This window comes from Rhinolophus ferrumequinum, chromosome 19 (genome assembly GCF_004115265.2).
Source record: "Rhinolophus ferrumequinum isolate MPI-CBG mRhiFer1 chromosome 19, mRhiFer1_v1.p, whole genome shotgun sequence".
In the NCBI taxonomy this organism is placed as follows: domain Eukaryota; kingdom Metazoa; phylum Chordata; class Mammalia; order Chiroptera; family Rhinolophidae; genus Rhinolophus; species Rhinolophus ferrumequinum.
In genome coordinates this window covers 46,399,080-46,417,509 of record NC_046302.1, presented here as the reverse complement: position 1 = coordinate 46,417,509, position 18,430 = coordinate 46,399,080, and the positions used below count along the sequence as shown (strand labels likewise).

Genomic DNA, 18,430 nt, shown 5'->3' with positions numbered 1-18,430 from the left:
CCTACCTGCATTCCAACATTCCCGGGAGCTGCCCAGGATAAATGATATTGCCTAGGAATACGTTGAGCTATTTCCCCAATTAGACTTTTGGGTTCCTTCAGGATAGGTATTGCGATTTTTCTCGTTTTCTGCCCTGTTCATGTCCTGCCCAGCCTTGCACACAGTGAGCACCAGTACATCCTTTAGATTTGTATGAAAGCGCTTTGCAGCAAACCCTCTCACATGCAGCCGTTTACTGAAGGCGGGGTCTTTCCAGTCACGCTGTATTTATTACCCTACACAAGTTCTCCTTCTGTTTGAAATTACCATCAGCCAGGCTCCAGAACAGTGTGCTTTGATGCATTAATATGCTGCGACATTGTTGATGTTGGAACGTGGATATTGAGAAAAACAATTCCTAGGACTGTTCATTCATTCATTCATTCATTCATTCATTCATTCAACAACTACTTCCTGAGTATGGTTCCGAGTGCTGTGTGGCCAGCACAGTCAGAGCAGAGTGAGGACTTTGGGTGTCTGCGGTGTGGGTACAAACATGGGGAGGGAGATAACGAAAGCGGGTTGTAACGATACATAGGCTCTGTGGTGGGTCTGTCTGTCCTCCGTCTGTCCATCTATCCAGCAAATGTCAGTTGAGAGCCTACTAAGTTACCAGCACTGTTCTCGGCATTGGGGACATAGTGTGACTAAGACAGGAAAAGTTACCTGCTTTGTAGAAGGTAGAGCTTCTAACATACTGGGAGACACAGATAAACAATGAGTAAATAAATAAATACTATCATTTCAAGTGAGGAAAGAAAGTGCAACGAAGAAAAGTAACACAGGGTAGGGGAATGGAGACTGCTGGGGGCATTCAGGGAAGTCTCCGTGAAGAGGTGGCCTAGAGACTGAGGTGAAGGAGCATTGGGAGGAGCACTGGGCTGGGAGCCCCGCCGTGTTCTCCTTTTAACTCCGCCACTAACAGTGCAGCATAGATCAAGTCTCTCACCCCGTTATTGATGAAATAAAATGAAGTATGTGGCTGTCACGTTCCAGAATAATGTCTTATTATTAATAGCGCAAAGGCTTGTTGCATGATTTGCATTTAAAGTACCTCTGGAAAAATTGTGCATGGGGGGAGTTTTAGTATTGGCTACTAGTTCATGTCTGTAGACAGCCAAGTCCAACCTTGCTGGAGTCCTACAAATCTCCAAGGAGAATTCTTCAAAACACTGAGAATAAGAAAAAGGAAGATGCATTTCATCTTTTCACTGGGTAGAGTGTGTTAGTGTGTATCTGTGGGGTCTTCCTAATGGGACAGAAACAACCAGCAGTGTTTTCCAATGCACAATAAAACAGTTTATTTGAAAACAATGCATTCAGTACTGTGTTTGGCACATGAGGCAATGAGGCAGGCACATTCACACTTAACAGGTACATTTGGGGAACTGTCGAAGCAAATCATTGCATTTTCTTCACAAACTACTGTCACAATACACACGCGATTACCTCTACAAAAGAAAGATGATGGGCCTTGTTCACCAAGAAGGCGGAAGATATTTACACGTTCCTCAGTCCGGCGGCACTGGCTTCTTTCCGATCTCCATGGCCCTGTCAGTCTGGCAGCTTGTTTGTAAGGGCAGCTGAGAGTGTCTTTCACAAGAGATGTGAGTCTGATTCCTAAGGGCCGCGGCTTCTTCTGAAGAGCAAGAGAGCGTCTGACGTGGTTGGGAGGGAGAGAAATCTTCAGTGCCAGTCACTCAGCATCATATGGCATTTTCCAAAATAAATGCATCAAGTACATGGGGGACAGGGCACGATGGTTATAACAATATAAGAAGCATCTATTTTCCCTGACACATGCTTCTTGCTCATTTCTTTAACAACTTACATTCACTGTTCTCCCACCTTTTGACCTTTTGGTTTCATCATTATAGAGAACTTTGTTCCTCATTGTACACTGATAGAACATTCTTTCAAATGATGCTAACATGAAATGGTGAAACCAAGTAGGTTGAGTGAGAGAAGATATCACATTCTTTTGTCTTGATTTCTGATTATGCTTTCACAATGGATTGTCATCTTCCCAGCCAAAGAGTGGAGGCAGCGTGGTGCGGTGGAGAATCAGTGGTGGGGGGCCCAGACTCGCATTCCAGGTAACTAGCTGGGAAGTAAGTCACTTCCTACATTTGGAACCTCAGTTTTCTCATCTCCATGTGATGACATTGATCTAGACTCTAAACCTGAGATACCACCTAGTTATGTGAAGGTCTGACGTGGATTTAGGTGACTGTCCTATGCAAGTAAGTGATGCTGCATCGTGATGGTTCAATATTTTTGTTCTGTGTCCTGGGAGAATTTCAGTGCTCATTGCTCATGCTTGCTGACTGGATCTCAACCCATTAATAAACCTCTCCCAGGGCTCTTGGTTGTAAGGCTGCTTTTCTGCATGGTAAGGATTCAGATCTGGATCTTGAAATGTGGTTAGAGCATTTCAGATGTGGGGAACAATTATTCTAAGTCCTGAAAAATGGTCTAGATTCCAGATTTCAGAGGGACACGTCCCCTTCCCTTTTGCAAGTACTTCAATAGCTTTATTTCACCTACATACATTGACCAAACCTCTCTTCTGTTATCTGCCAATTTTCTTTCCCCACCTCCCTCGCTAACAACGTTATGGGAGTGGCTGGTCCCTCAAGGCTGGTTTTGCTATGAATTTGTCTGTAATAAAATGGGGCTGGCTGTCAAGTCCATTCTGACTTATCTCTTTGGTGTCCAGAAAAGAGCCAGATGATGATGGCGTACTTTGTGCCCAGAGTACATGCAATTTGTTGTGAATACAGAATAACATCTGAACATGTACCTGACTCATTTAAAACAAAATGTACCTTGTTCGGTATAGAGAAATAAGCTCATTTGGATGACTTAAGGAAAATAGAAAACAGAGGCGTACCTTGGCCTTTGAACATAATAATGAAAATATCTAAGTTGAGTTTCAAACATTTACAGTCTAGTAATGCCTTACCAAACCCGTAGGACATTTTACTACAGCAAGGAGAGTAGATTTGGTCCTTTATTATTTAATTTTGATTTACTACACGCAGAATAAAAACAAACCACTTATTATATATGAAAACTTAAGTACATTTTTTCCAGCATTGCCTTCCAAAGGAGTTAATTAAACCCACCAAAGAATGACTGCTATCAGAGAAACTTTTTATTTGCAAACAAAGCTTCTTCTGTGCTCACCAGGGTATCTGATGTTCAAACACTCAGTAAGTAGGGCATTCAATTACAACTACTGGAAGAAGGACAGTTATACTACTGCTCAACACCACGGGACTATAGTGGCCAAATGTTTGTTGGTGGTTGTTTTGTCAGGGTCCAGCCTTACACTAGCTTAGCTAAAGACAAGGCATCACTTGGTGTCTTCCCCTGCAAAGCTCGCCCAGTAGTTCTCTCGTTTCGTGGTGTTTCTTGCACATTTGGAATTTTTATGAGGGCAAATAAAGTCCAGCTGAGTGCATACTGAAACCCTGGGCTTGAGGCTTACTTCGCTGGGTGTCCCCCTGTGGGGTAGAGACAGTTGAACCCCTGAGCCTCTCTAGGTAAGCTTCTAGGATGCCTTGTTCTTCCCTTGCTCCTCTGTGAACACTGACTTCTGGATGTCTGTGAATTCTGTGCTGTATCAGAAGGATGAAGAGCTGTATCAGAAGGATGGACTGGGAAAATTAGAGACTTGTGATAGAGTATAGGGTATGAAAAAAGATCAGCCAAACATGGTTTTAACTAGCAGTTAAATTGAAGAATGTTTACCTGGAAGATCACCCTTAGAAATTAGAAATCTCCTAAGGTACTGAGGAGTTTGTTGGGAGGGTCCTAAGAGTCACCTGGCTAGGAAAGACTTTGAACACCTTAGGATCTTTAGCCTCTGGAACCCAACGATGTACTAAAAATTAGTCGAACTAACCGAAGTAGAAATGCCTCCTTGGGGGAGGGGCACTTGGAAGTCCCTCCAGAGTCACTGCTAGCCTGTCCTGGGTGGTGCTCACGGACTCAGAAATTGTTCAGGCAGTGCTGTGCTGGAGCCAGCTCATACCGGCTCTTGAAAGCATAGTCACATTTTCAGCTGGTTGACATCAACTTAGCAGCTTGAAACTGGCTATGATGAGAGTATTTACACCACAGACATTGGCAAAGTGCTACAGATCAGGGCTCTGTCATTCTCCAGAGCCAGTTAAACATTTAGCAGCCCACCAAAGAGCTAAAATTGGCTCTGAGTCTTACAGCAGGGAAATCAAAGGAGCCCTTTAGTATCTCTGATGATTAAAGGCTTTGCATGTGCACAGCTATAGAAAGGAGCCTGGCCAAAACTTCATCGGGATGCTGGCGCCTTATTCAACAGAGGCTGGCCCAAGGCAGCCAGTGCTAACTGATCACCTCTCATATACTTAGTTGGTCTTAGAATTTTAGCCCCTTGAATTTTTTTGATTGGTTTCATTTTAACCTGAGGACCTTTGCATTTGGGGCATTACCTGGGGCTTGAGAAATCAGACCCCTTTAGGAATAATTTAGGCTCTGGGAATGACATCCAAGTAGAATCTGAATGAATCATTTAACTTTCCCGTGTATCTATTTGTAAAGATGAATGACCTGAGATCTGCCTCTTAGTTTGAAATATAAAGAGCTGGCCTTGGGGTAAAGTATATTAAATCTATGTCTCCCCACTCTGACTGCCTTCAGGCTTACATCCATTCTGTCAAAACTAACCAGTTACTGTTTGCTTACAAATTAGTGACTGGTCAATTCAGCCAAAACAGTTGAATGATTGAGTCCCTAAGACTACGTCCATGTTGCCATGTATCACAATAACTTCAAGGACCAGATCTGCTACTAATTGCATGAGGAGTGATAAGCATTCAGCTACTTGGGTCATGATGGCATATGACTTTACTCTGTGTTGTTGGTCCCCAAATGCCGGCCACATCCGAATCACCTGGGATTTGTAAGCTGGGTTTATCCCAGGACATTCTGAGTCAAAGGTCTGGAGTAGGGAGCAAGAATTGTATTTTAAAGAGCTTCTCACGTCATAGCTTTGTTTGCTGGTGGGTTAGTAGCATAATCCAGGTCCTAACCCCATAACCCTATTGTAATCTTAAATTGGAGTCCGTTATTCTATGACAGGCTCTTTCCTGTGATTCTGCTGTAATCAACAAGAGAATGAGCTTCATTAAGGGTAAAAACATCTATTCAAACACAGGTATCTTCAATAAGTTATTACAATAAAAAGAAATTTTAAGAAATACTGCATAATACAATAATGACGATCTAAAATGTGCTGTGGCAAGACAATCAGACTGTGACAGAGGCATATTCAGTCATTTTGATCCTTGGTGTCAGCTCACCTGTGGCCTTGATTAATTGAGCCACAGAAGCCCAGGCAGGTTAATCAGGTGGTCCTGGGGCTCTTAAGTCCCATACTTGTGATGCTCCATCTGGGTTTTTCAGCCACATGTACACAGCCCCAACTCTCTTTGTGAAGCAAAAGGACAGTTCTGTACATTCAGGGAGAAGGAGAGGCTAAACAGATATTTTGTCTGGTATATTCACACATAGGGGAAAAAGGATTGAAGGATCCAGAATTATACAGAAAACTTCTCAGTCTGTCATTTTGCACATGAAGACCCAGCTCAAATCATTCATTATTATTTGCACATCTTAGCATATTGAACTAAAAGCAATAATGCAAAGTCTGCTGTAGAAATTGATTACAATATGGAAGGCATTGACAAAAGGTCTTTCTTACCTCAAGGGGCCCCAGCTGAAAATTATACATATGGAGAAGTACATAACCATTCTCAGTATTCAACTTTTAAATTATGCATACATATTACTAAAACAAGCTTTTATTAAGATGAATAGATTACTAGATAACATTCCAACTGTCAACTTGAACCGTCAGTATCTGTAATTGTGATTTACCAGATTTATCATCATCATAATTTATCGTGGGGTTTTTCTCTCATTTCAGGGAAGAATGTATGTTATTATCAGTGGACTTTTGTATGCTTAGGCAAGCATCCCCTTTATTGTTTTGCATCGAGAAATAAATAATTTGGGGGGGATCTTTTTCCTCCTTTATAGCCTTTCTGACTTATTTTCTGTGCCTTGTGAAGCCCAGTCCCAAATAATTTTCCCTTTGAGCCCATCTTCATTTGATACTGACAAGAAGTAGATGAGTCATAATTTCTCCACTGATTCCCTGTGCAATCTTGGGAAAGTCACTTAGCTTCTCTGTTTCTCCATTTCTTATTTGTGAAGTCAAGAATTAGGATTAGACATACTCAAAGGCTCTTCCATTTTCAGTGTCCTCGGGTTCCACAATTCTGTCCCTGCTTCCTCGGGCCTCCAGTCAACACCTCTTTGCTGTCTGAGATTGTCTAATAATTAGTACCTTGCCCAAAGTCAGAAGAAATGCTCTTATTCCTTGGCTTCCCCCCCACCCCCAAATAGGTTAGTCCTGGCATGACGTTCATGGGGGACTGGAGACCTGGGCACAAGGAGGTGGGGGGCTCTCCCTCTGCACGTCCTGGCTGGTAGGCGCCTGGTCAGATGCCCGACAGCAAGGTCACAGACAGATGGCACAGTGGTCTCAGCCGGCACTGCTAGGCACACAGCACGACTACACACAAGCACTTTTACAAAGGTCAAGGACACTTAAGACACAGAAGCAAAGGCAGAGGAACCATAGATGTTTAATCATCAAATATGGGAAAGATTTTCTGGGTGTGGGAGGCATTCTTGATCACATTTTAACTCTTTCTCCCCTGGAACTACGTGCCTGCACGTGACTTGCAGAACAACTGACGAAAACTGAGGGACTAGCATTAAGCAGGTTGCTAAATGTCTGTGGCTTTTCTTCCCTCTGTAACCGAACTGGTCATTTGTACGGGTGTCATGTGTAGACAGCCTTGGGGGCTTTATGGTGAAATGTGTTCTCGTGGCTAAGGGTGGCCTCTGCTGTAAATATCCTCAAAGAGGAAAGGTTCTGGCAAAAAGATGCACTTAACCTAGAACCAATAAAGCAAAGACAGCGCAAAAGCCGGGGTCTGTATCTGTAGCTGAATCAGGAGGGGTTCCCAGCGGCCCCGTCTGCCCAGCTCACTGCTCTTGACCACGCAGGCCCTGAGTTCTGACGACTCACACCACTGCCTTTATCAGGAATCATGGGACCCACCGACTCTTTTGGTCGTGACCGTGGTTACATAGTTTCATCTTTGAAACAGTCTTTAAAAACAAAGAGATTTTGTATGATCAGCTAGAGGCTGTTTTCTCTATGCTGGAACTATAGGTCAGAGGTATGACTAACAATAAAAATATCAGTAAAAGCTGCCATATGTTGAGTGCTTACTATGTGCTGAAAACTGGGATAAATGCTTTGCCACATATTGCATCTAATTTTTGAAATAGGAGGGATGTAGGCTGTATATAAAGAACTTATAAATGATGAGAATTGTGGTTAGTCACTGTGGGAGGGCTTGGGATTTTCTTCAGAGATTTTTGAAGAAAAGGGATGGGTGGTCTTTTTGGATCAGCTCCAGGAAGTCCTGCCTGGAAACTGGGGATAAGCCTGCTCTCTAAGCCCTTCTAGTTCTGGGAGACAAGTCTGTTTCCTCAACGTTTTGAGCTCTTCTAAAAGTGATAAATGAAATGATGTTGGGAGATGGAAAAGTCCTCTTACTGTAGGTTAAAACAGAGCCAAGAGTGAAATGAGATTAAAAAAAATCTCCCTGAACTTAAAACAAACAAAGAAAGTAACAAACATCTGGCATTATGATGAGATCTATTTTAAATGGTCCATCATAGACCAGTTAATTGGTTTTTAGGGATTCTGGTCTTTTGCTTTTTTAACTTACATGGTTCAAAGTGTCTATGTATTTAGTGAAATCTAATGGGCACATTGGGATGAAACTTTAGAGTCAGAATGTGGCCTGTGTAATATTGGCATTAATATCACTTAGCTGTAACCAAGTCCTTAGGAAGAACCAACTAAACACTTGTCAGTTATCAGTCTTGTAGCGGTCCTAGCAGAGCCCAGCATGAGATGTACTGTCCTCTAAAGTGACAGGGAACAAGCATGGTGTGGTTTGGATCCCCATCAAATTCTGCTATTGAATTTAAAATATTTTTAATATCTCCCCTCTAATTATTTCAAATATTGAGCTGTTTTAGTGTTTTTCCATTTCGAAATATCTATTTCCACTTCTACCCATCTATTTGAATGATTGCCATCTGTTGTCAGATATGTCACCTGTGGTAACACATTTGAACCTGTATGTTTTTGTTTTTTCCATTGGTTAATATTTGGATCTATGTAGGCTGTTCTGATTAGCTTTTTGAAAAAACATTAGAAGGAGAAAACTCCCCTTTAGGACCAGGCAGAACATGAGCATAAGGACTGTGTCTTCCTTATTGTATTTGGTTTAATTTTAGGCATGATTATACCTTTCCAAAGAGGGGCAGTGAGGTGAAGACTGAACTACAATAATTGTTTTCAACAGTATCTGTAGCATTCCAAGCAATCTAGATGAGATTTCTGAACAAGAACAAGCTCCCCCACCCAAATGTATTACAAATGTGCTTGAATGGCATTTGGAAAGAAGAACTCTTATTAAAATTTAACATCAACTTGGCCAGACTTTGCGCTGAGCTGGAAGAACAAAGTGCTGCTCAGTTAAAAGCCAGGGGTGGGAGTGATGTGATTTCTACTCCTAAGGCTGAAATCATGAAAAAGAGAATGGCCAACTAATTCCTTCATGGCAGGTCTGCACATCTCAAATTCCAAAAGCTAGTTAGTACTAAATCTGGCCACTACTCAATGGCTTTTCCTTTTGGAATGCTTTATTTGTAGATGTATAGATCTGATTTCAGTGGAAAGAGGGACTATCCAGTGTCTACAGTTGTCTTGAAGAGAACGAATGGTTCTGGAGTGGTGTGGCTGGGCAGGCATAGTGACGCTGAAGACCTCACCTGAGACTGTCCACATGGGGCCGGGCCTGGCCAACTTCTGAGCTTCTACTCAGCTCGAGTCCTGCTGGTTCTCAAAGGCTCGGAACAGGCAGTCTAGTTACGACCCTTCAGGGTATACAGGATCCAAAACAACTTCTAAGCATTCTTCTTCCTTGTCTAATAGCCTAGGCGCTTAAGCTAATTCATTGTTCCTATATTCTGAGAACTCCCAGCCCAGAGCTTGGGTTGGAATAGTCGGAGGCACTAAACCGAGGCTGGCATGGCCTTGCACATGTGGCAGCAGAATGATCTGTCACAATAGCCCTCATGTCAAGAGCTGCGATGCCACCCGTGACATAGGCTTTCTTTGCCATCGTGAAGGCTGCACTGTATTGTATGCCACTCAGCACATGTATACCACAGGGGGACCACTCTGTTGGAGAGTGAGTGACTAGACTAGTGAGAACTTCATAGGAGGCATTTCTTATAAAAGTAATCCTGATGTGCTTGGTTTGCCATGAAACATCAAAGTTACCCAGAGCCTTGAACACATCAAGTACAGATACAACACATACAAGCCAAGCTAATTTAGTATGATTCCTAGCAAATTATTAAACTCCATGGTGGTGGGGCAAGGGGAGTGGTTGTAGGGAAAGAGACAGAGGGAGAGAGGGAGCGAGAAGGAGAGGGGGAGGGAGAAGAAGAGGGAGAGGGAGATGGGCTATGCCACAAGTTTTTTATGTTTCCGTTTTGAAGAGCCAGATCCCACCCAGGCAAAACGGAAATCCTGCCCAAATTGGCCAGAGGCCTCTCATTATGAGGACTGGATCTGAGCAAAGCTGCAGAAACTACAGCTCTGGTCCTCATTTAAAAAAATGAGGGGTGGTTTATTATTAAAATACAAACATGAAAATACTTCAAACCATTCTGTTAGCAGGGTTCCAAATGCACATTCCCTTTATCAAACAAGTTTCAATCATGTAGCTGCAATGCATCTGTCCTGCTAAGAGTCTTAAAAGAGCAATGCAAGAGAGGGAGAGAAGACATCTTTCCTTTTAAATGGCAGACAGTCCTTATAAGAAATTCGCTAGGGTTCTATGGATGACTATTCAATTTGATTTGGGGCACTTTTTAAACAGCCATTTGGCACTTTCTGTTCGGAGTTCTTAGGCACAGTGTGACAGAGTCAGCTTGGTGAGCCCTTCCCCATGCATTCGGTACAGCAGCTGAAACTCTGCAGGCAGCTGGTGGGACTCCTGCCACTTGGTGGTAAATTTGGTTCCTTTTTTGTCATAGTAATGATACGGAAGATCTTCCCTTGTGTTGGGATCAAATCCAAAAGGCCAAAATCCATACAAGTGGATCTCTTCACATATTGCTGATGCAAGGGTGTACATAAGAATACCTGTGCTCAGCCGTTTGGGCGACAAATGTTTGTTTTTCCAGTACCTGTGGAACAATAAGTACAGGTGGATTCAGAGGCCAGTGTTGACGGTTTCACCAGGTCATTCTAACGGCTGGGACTTGAGTTTGTCCACCAACTTAGACAGTACTTGCTTTGAATCTTTGTTTTAGACCACAACATACCTCTGGGCAGGACCGGCTACATAATCGGTGAGGCCCAGTGCAAAATGAAAAGGTGGGTCTTCATGTCAACCATCACTGAGAATTTCAAGAGGGCAATAACAGATTATTAAACGAAGTGCCGAGCCCTTCTGAGAACGGCCTTCTGGGTTGTTACCCAGGTTGCCCACACTTGAAGCCAACCCCGCCTCTGGGTTTCCTTGGGAGCGTCCCTGACTCAATGGTGACACCACAGAAGCCCACCAATGGGAATGACTATGCTTCTCATACACAAAGGGCCCTTGGAAATGGGGAGGAGATGGTTTAATCTAAGGGGACCTCCTGTGTCACTTCCTTACCCAAACCTAGAGATTCAATCCTTGTTCTTGGGTGTGGAAAGATTGTGGGGCCTTATTTTTCTCTACCGTCTTGTAAAAAATCATATTCCCTGCTCCTTTGTCATCTAACCAGAGGTTCCCTAGCTCTTTGTTAGCATGTCAGGACCTAAGAAAAGTATTTATGTACTTTCTGAATTAAAATAAAAAGCTAAATTATGGTTGCTGTTCCTTCCGTATTTAGATAGTATTTTTAAGCCTCCCTGCCTATACTGTCAAATATTTGGGACTGCTGTGGAGTGTATGTACATGTGTGGGCACACGCACGTGTGTGTGTTTATCATTGGCTGTGCAGGCAGAATTAAACTTTTCATAAATCAGCTTTCTATGGACTGTATTTCCTTCAAGTTTTCATTGAACTAATGTGTTTGGTTCAAGCTTGAGTGGCAGTGGGGCACTATGGCTAACACCCCCCAGGACTTCTGAAAGGCTGGGGACAGGGTAGGCCACAAAGGTCAGTTTCCAGAAGTTTCTAAGCACATGTAGTTTCTTCTTCACTATTTGAAAGATTTAAAAAGATAATCCTTTTCCATTCCAGTTGAAGTGTAAAAGTTCAGTCTTGGTTTTAATATTCTAACCTATGGAATTAGAATGACTAAAGACAATTCTTTTGATACAACTGAATTTAAATAGAGCAAGAGGGGAGCAAGATGATGAGGTCAAAAGATCACAGGGCAGGCTGGCAGGAGGCCTGACTTCTCATTCTGGTGCTGCCCCTTTGGGCAGTGACATTGGGTAAATAACACCTGTTCTTTGTACCTCAATTGACTCATCTTCAAACTTAGGAGTTGGGCTACATTACCTCTTAAAAAGGTAACTGTACAAGCTGGGAAACTGAGACATTCTCAGTTTTTATCTGTTGTCCTCAATGTAATTATTAATATTGCCCTCTTTCTCTCAAAGAAAAAGTTCCGGTTTGGACTGAAAATGATGGCGTCCCCCCACCTGTTAGATATGTATCAATTTATTAGGTGATGTTTCCTCCTTCTATGAGAGGTCAGCTAAACAGACCTTAAATGTGGAAGACTTTAGAAGACACAGGATGGGAATAATCCATGGTGGGAGAACAATCTTTAGAATTCCCTGTTTATCAGGCCTCCCAGAACCAACTCGAGCTTGTAGTAATATCTGGACAGTATGTTGTGACACTGGGGCTACTTGCATATGGGGAAATTGGAGTTGAGGCAGTCTCCTCAGATGATTTACAGAAAAAAAATCCTATAATTAATCTTGCTTTATAAAGTGCCCTGGATTAGTGTTCCAAATTCTGACTGCATATTAGAATCCTCTGGGGATTTATTAAGAAATACCAAGTGCCGGCCCAACCCCCACCAGACAAATTACGTTAGGATTTCCTGAAGTAGAGCCTGGGCAACAGTATTTTTTCAAGTTATCTGAGTGCTTCTAATGTACAGCCAGAGTTAAGACTCATTGTACTACATGAAAATGTTGCATTTCTGGTCAATCTGTCTATCAAATCACAAGGGATAACAATGAGCTCATAAAATACTTTTCACATATTTTGGCCCCCAAATCCAAAATTATAAAGGCAGATTATATAATTTATGATTTATCTAGGTGGTGGTTTAATTTTGGACATCTATAAAACACCCAAATATCAAATAAACACAACATTTTAAGTCAACTGCATCTTTAAAAAAAGCTGCTTGATTTGTCTAATTTAACCATTGGCATTATTGGGACATAGCTATCCATTTAAAGAAAATTCTTGGTCTGTGGTAATTTCGTTCTTGCTCCCGGGGCTTCCCACCAAGGACGGGGACAGGGAATAGAGGGAGGAGGCTAGTGAACCACCAGTCCCCCCACTTGGCACTTGGTTACCAACCGGGGATAGGAGGTTGAACTTCTTACCTAGAATAATTCATCACAAAACATACGAGTTTGCCGTAAAGTACTAAGCTAACCACAACAACTAACTAATCCGACAGTTCCCACCCCCAAAAGATTACAACACTGATTTGCCATCTGGTGGGGTATGAATTAAAGGCAATAAAGTATACACACCTGTTGACGTGTTGCATTATATTTCCAGGCCAAGCCAACTGGACCTTTAACTGACCTCTGTGTTCAACAAAAAAGTCAACTAATGTTCTGGTAACAGTTGCTGAAGTGTGGAAGAAAAATGCAGGGATCCAAAGAATGGCCCCATCGAGCTTTTTTAAACTTAGGAAGAAGTTATTACGGTCCTGAATGGTCAAAAGGTTGTTGTAATATTTTTCCAGGATGCTGGGGTTGAAGGTGGTAAGGTTGGTTTTCCTTCCAACATCTCTTTGGAAAGCCTCCGTAGGGGCAAAATTGCAACGGAAAACAAAATCTGACTTATCTATTTCTGGTCCACATCGGCTCCCTGTCAGGATCCCACTATTTCCAACCACAGCACAGATGTTATAATGCTTATTCACAATGGGTGACACATCTGGAAGCAGTGATCGGAAGTTATTGCTAATAGAGAAAACATATTTATGGTTGGAATAATCATAGTGCATCAGTTGTCCGATCCGAACACTATTCTTGGTCAAAGAAAAATTTTTTATTACATCGACATGCTGAAGAATTTCTTGCCTAAAATGAAAAGAAATTCATTAAATGCATCCCATTCAAAACTGATTTTCCATCTTATGTCTTAAGCTGTCATTTCATTCAGACAAGAATTGTAGGTACATCGAATCCAAGAAAGATTATACACATTCATAGTAATTGTGGTCTTTGAGGGGAGGACTGCTTCAGAATCTATAGACATGTGCTAATCTCTCAGTCAAGTTGTGGGTGTAATCTTTTGAGGCTTGTAACTGTTGTCCTTTACAGTTTTAGCTGCTATCCTTTGGGTTTTCTGCTATGTATTTGATCAAGGGGGAGGCACAGGCCAAACTGTCGGAAAATACAGGGTGACAATTTACACAGGCCCCAAAGAGCTCACATGAATGCAGAAAAAATTGGTGACTTAGAGTTTGTAACTAGGAACTAGTTGTTTGCTATTAGGCTGCAGTGTTCAAGGAATATCCAGTATCACTGGTGTCCAAATAAGAGCCAAATAGAAATGAATCAGTATAGTACTATCCATTATTAAAATATGAAAATGGTAATAGCAGTGAGTATAGTTGAATATTTAATAGAAATGAGATAATCTCATTAAGGTCCTTTGAATAATGAAACAGAGATATTTTTCTACTTGATTATATAGCAACACAATTTAGTTTGAGATACCTAATCCTTAGATAAAGAGCCTATTGTAAATCCTAAAAAAGTGTGTATATTCTAAGAATTCAGAGAATAAACAAGGCAAGGGTGATACTTAGCACTAATTTCAGGTTGCTTTCATTTTGAGCTTTAAGTAAAATTAAGCATCTCCTAAAGTCTCAGCTATTTAAAATATTTAAGAGAGATCAGTAACATGTTACTTAGCTATTAGATTCTCCAATTCTAAGAAATCACATTGAATTTTTTGTGTCTTCTGCCTAAAAAAAATAGCAGGATTGAAACTAACTGCTTTGCATATCATCACTTTACCTGCAATTTTATTTAAAAAATTTACCTCATTTGTTAACGTATAGAGCCACATAAATTGAAAGTTTTAATCCCAAACTTCCAAAGTTACCAATATTGTTCTTTACAAGCTGTTACTAAGATAAAATAAGTTTAAAATGATGCTTGGAAAATTAATAACTAAAGATTACCTAATAGATGGATTGAAAGAAGGGAAATTTTGAGAAAGGAATATTGTTCTGGCTGGTCATTTGGGTCACATGGCTTGTGTGGAAAAAATATTTTTATTGGGTTAGAAGTATGTTTTTGAAAAGGTAGAATACACCCATTAAAGTTTTCTGCATTGTCTATAAAATTAATATTGGATTAAAAACCCAGTCGTTAAAAAAAGGCATTTCTAGGGTTTTAGAATTAATCAATTATTGTCATAGACTAATTTCTAATTGAACAGTGTTTTAAAATTTTTAATCACAATCACATGACTGTCAACTTTTTAAGTAAACAGCATTTTCATGACACTGTGGATATCTACTAAATTTGTTTTAATTCTGTCATTAGGTTAAAATAAAAAAGAGAGAATCCAGTAACTAGAAATACTATGACCAAAACACAATCCCCTGAATAGACTGGTAGAATAAGTATTTAAAATAAGTATTCACACTCCTAATGAATACACTAGATGGCCCACATTCCATTTAGCAGCAGAATAGTCCCACCCAGAAGGAAGGAGTAATAGCTTATGTGGGGTTGCTAAGAATAGACCAGAATCACTGAGGAGAATAAATAAATTTTAATAAATCGTATCCTTCTTTCCCACTTCAAACAAAACAAAACAAAAAACCCCCAAAACAACACAAACCTCAACCAACTACTTTTCCCTCACTCCTCAACTCCTCCATGTGTAGATGAGGCGGCCACAAGACAACTAATAAGAATGATATTGATATTGGGTACCTTTTACAGTTTGTTAAAAGTTGTAAAGGTTTAATGAAAACGAACACACAAAACCAAAACAAAATTACACTTAAATATCTGCATGTATTTGGGCCAAAATTTTCACTACAAATTTGATAGGGACGGAATACAGTATTGTCTGTGTGTTTCAATGAGACAATATTACTTTATTATTTCAATTTTTTTTTTTTTAGTGTAGGTTGAAAATGCATTGGGTGGTCTTTTAACAATTAACTAAAAAAAAAAAAAAAAAAAAAAAAGATGGCTTTGGCAGTGTTAGCCATGCATGTCAACTATAAATCATGGTGCTCAGTTAAGCCCAAGTTAGGGACGATATTGGAAATAGCTCTTTCTGTCATTCAAATTGGTCTTCCCCATGCTTTCTTTTTATGAGGAGAGACTACATACATAAAAAACGTTACCAATCAGCCTTTGCACAGTCAGGCCAAGAAAATAATGCAAATACACCTTGGGGTGCGGGATAGAATTTTGTTATTTTGGATTATTTTGTTTTAGTATTTTCTTTTTTGAGCTCCAGAATTCAAAAACACCTATCCTACCTTTGATGTAAAAACGCTGTCCGATTAAATGTCCACTTAGAAGGTTTCTCTTGGAGTTCGTGGGTCAGAGAATTCGTAATGGGCACAAAAGACGGATTTAGAAACTTCAGCGCAAATTGTGACCTGGAGAGGGGTATGAGTACACACACAAACGTGCTGGCCTCAGTTGGGGGCAAGCCAAGGTAGCCATTAAAGTCCAGCCGGGGCGGGCAGCTGGCACACGCACAGGCTCCATCCCACCCAAGAACCCCCTCTCATTTGGTCCACCCTCTGTTCCCCCTCCCCACACACACAGGAGGAAGAAAGAAAACTAGGGAAATCCGTCTCCATTGTCCAGCCCTCCGGGTGCGGGAGAGACCATAAAATGGCCGTCTCGCGGAGAGCCGGGGCGGGAGCTGGGCGCCCTGCTGGAGCTCGATGCGCGGTGAGGACCAGGGAGTCAGCACCGCGGACAGCGGCCGCGCCGCTGTCAAGTCGGACCCGCGACGCCCCTGCTGTCCGGGTGAATTGATTTTTGGAGAAAGGGCAGAAGAAACCCGAGACCTAGGGGAAGGCTGGGGATGGCTCCTGCTTTAACCTCTTCCTTCCCGACCCTGGGTCTGATTTCATTCCCTGACTTCTAATTGGGGGTCCGCCGGAAGCCGCCGGCCAGCTCCGCTCTTCTGCCCAGGTGGGGCTTCTCTAGGTTCTGCACCTCTGGCCCAGCCTGGACCACAGGTTGCCGTTTGTATTTGCCACTCGCCCATCAGGAGGCCCTGCCGGGAGAGCTCCTAGGGGTCAAAGGTAGGGGAAGGGGTTCTCGACGAGCTGCGCCAAGCTGCTCCTGGCGCCTGCCCAGTCCAGCCTCGCTCCGGGCGGTGACTCTGCCCTGGGGCGAGGGTGGGCGGCCCTTAGGAGGTTCGCTTCCCGCAGGGGGCGGGGGAATTGCAGAAATCCCGGAAAGGGGGAGATAGCGGCTTGGAGGAAAGGATCGAGGTAGAATACCCCAGGGGCTTCGTGAGACTAGACCCGCGCAACATTTGATGGTTTGGGGAGTGAGGGAGAGGAGTTACAGGGGAGTGCGGCGTCTGCGCCATGAAATCGCCCCTGGACCGCCCAGAAGCCGGCGGCGGAGTCTGCGGACCGGGCGCAGGGAAGATGGTCACACCTCACGCACGCCCATCTCCAGGTTCACCGCCCCCTCCCAAACACACACATTGCCGCTCCCTCAACCACCGTTCTCCTGAAACCCTACCCCCATTTTGGAAATGGGGGAAGGGATGCCAGGGAAGAATACGCAAAATGCAATCACATCGATTAGGACAACGGCGTTTAGGGGCTGTGGGTTAAAAAAATAATAATAAAGGGGTGGAGGGAGGGAGAATGAAAGAGGAGTGGAAGGATCACGCAGTTTCTTGCCCACAGTGTCTCGGAGAAGCCAAAACAACCCCCTCTCACCGCCCACCCCCCCAACCAAATGCCGGAGGGCGCTCAGAGGCCCGCACTCACCGGAATCCCGCGTGGAACATGTACATTCGGGGCGCCCCCGGGCTGGCGTACTTGGAAGTGGTGAAGATGTTCTCCTTTTTCAGAGACACGTAGCTGATGAGCGATAAAATCAGCAGGGCGACGCTAAGCATGACCAGCCCCAGCACGCTGGCGACCCGGGCCATTTTGCAATGTCTCATCCCGGGCTGGTCTGGGATCAGGGACAGCGGGGAAATCGGTCCATTGAGCGGCTAGCAGCTCGCTGGCGTGTCGGTGTGTGTGAGTGTGTGTGTCCGCGCGCGCGTGTCAGCGTGTGTGGCGGGGGAGGGGACCGGACCGGGGAGCCGCGAAGGCCCGGGGGTGGGGGTGGGGGTGGGGACAGGTCGGGGCCCCAGAGATTTAGCCGGACCCCCCAAGGCTGGGGCGACCGGGGTCCCTAGGCTGAGCAGGAAGATGGAGGGTCTGCGTGGCCGCGCAGCGATGGAGCGCGCCGCGCTGTGCGTCTTTGGCCGCCGGCTCAGGCTCCCCCGCGCGTTTCCAACGAGGCTGCCATCTCCTCCGCCGCCTGCAAGATAAATGTGATTGGAATAATGTTACAGTTCGATCTAAGCACAGGATTTAATTAATGAACTCTAATCTCCCAAATAACCGGGGGAGGGGCGGGAGAGGGAGGGTAGAAGGGGAGGTGGCAGAGGGAGGGGAGTTGCGGCGGGAAGGCTGCTGCCCACGTCAACAGCCTCCTCTTGAGGGTGAGGGTGAGGAGGTGGCTGTGGACAGACAGACGCCCAAACTTACTTTAATAGACCATTCGTTACTTTATAAATATATCACAGAATAGGGAGACAAATATCTAGATTTACTGTACTAGAGGATACACACCAGCTGTGCACTTCTGATGCAGGGAGAGTGGTTTTAGGAAGGCAGACATTTAAAAGCTTCTCCTCACCACAGAGACATTGCCCAGGGCCCCACAGGGTAGCACCCTCCCCAGCACTCCAG

General features: G+C 43.4%; 2 protein-coding genes and 1 long non-coding RNA gene across 5 annotated transcripts in view; 2 read left to right on the top strand and 1 right to left on the bottom strand.

Moving 5' to 3' along the window:
• Positions 1-18,430, top strand: part of LOC117011643 (uncharacterized) — a 193,559-nt gene that overhangs the window by 38,665 nt on the left and 136,464 nt on the right. The window lies entirely within an intron of this gene.
• On the bottom strand, positions 1,326-17,998 carry ST8SIA3 (ST8 alpha-N-acetyl-neuraminide alpha-2,8-sialyltransferase 3). Its single transcript, XM_033087110.1, has 4 exons — positions 17,453-17,998; positions 15,965-16,087; positions 12,972-13,529; positions 1,326-10,437 (listed from the first exon to the last, which is right to left on the bottom strand). Exons 1-4 carry the CDS (start codon positions 17,629-17,631, stop codon positions 10,155-10,157), a joined length of 1,143 nt encoding a protein of 380 aa, XP_032943001.1. The 5' UTR covers positions 17,632-17,998; the 3' UTR covers positions 1,326-10,154.
• Positions 16,361-18,430, top strand: part of LOC117011645 (uncharacterized) — a 65,468-nt gene continuing 63,398 nt past the window's right edge. Inside the window, exon 1 of the long non-coding RNA XR_004421042.1 lies at positions 16,361-16,747. This is a non-coding gene — a long non-coding RNA (uncharacterized LOC117011645). The remainder of the gene's footprint in view (positions 16,748-18,430) is intronic.

Bases quoted from the DNA above. Each gene is read 5' to 3' on its own strand.
- ST8SIA3 (XM_033087110.1), bottom strand. From the start codon at position 17,631: ATGAGACATTGCAAAATGGCCCGGGTCGCCAGCGTGCTGGGGCTGGTC. The intron at 16,088-17,452 runs GTGAGTGCGGGC...ACCCCTCTCCAG, and splicing joins ATGTTCCACGCGGGATTCCG to GTCACAATTTGCGCTGAAGT. The intron at 10,438-12,971 runs GTGTGTATACTT...ATTGTTCCACAG, and splicing joins ATAATGCAACACGTCAACAG to GTACTGGAAAAACAAACATT.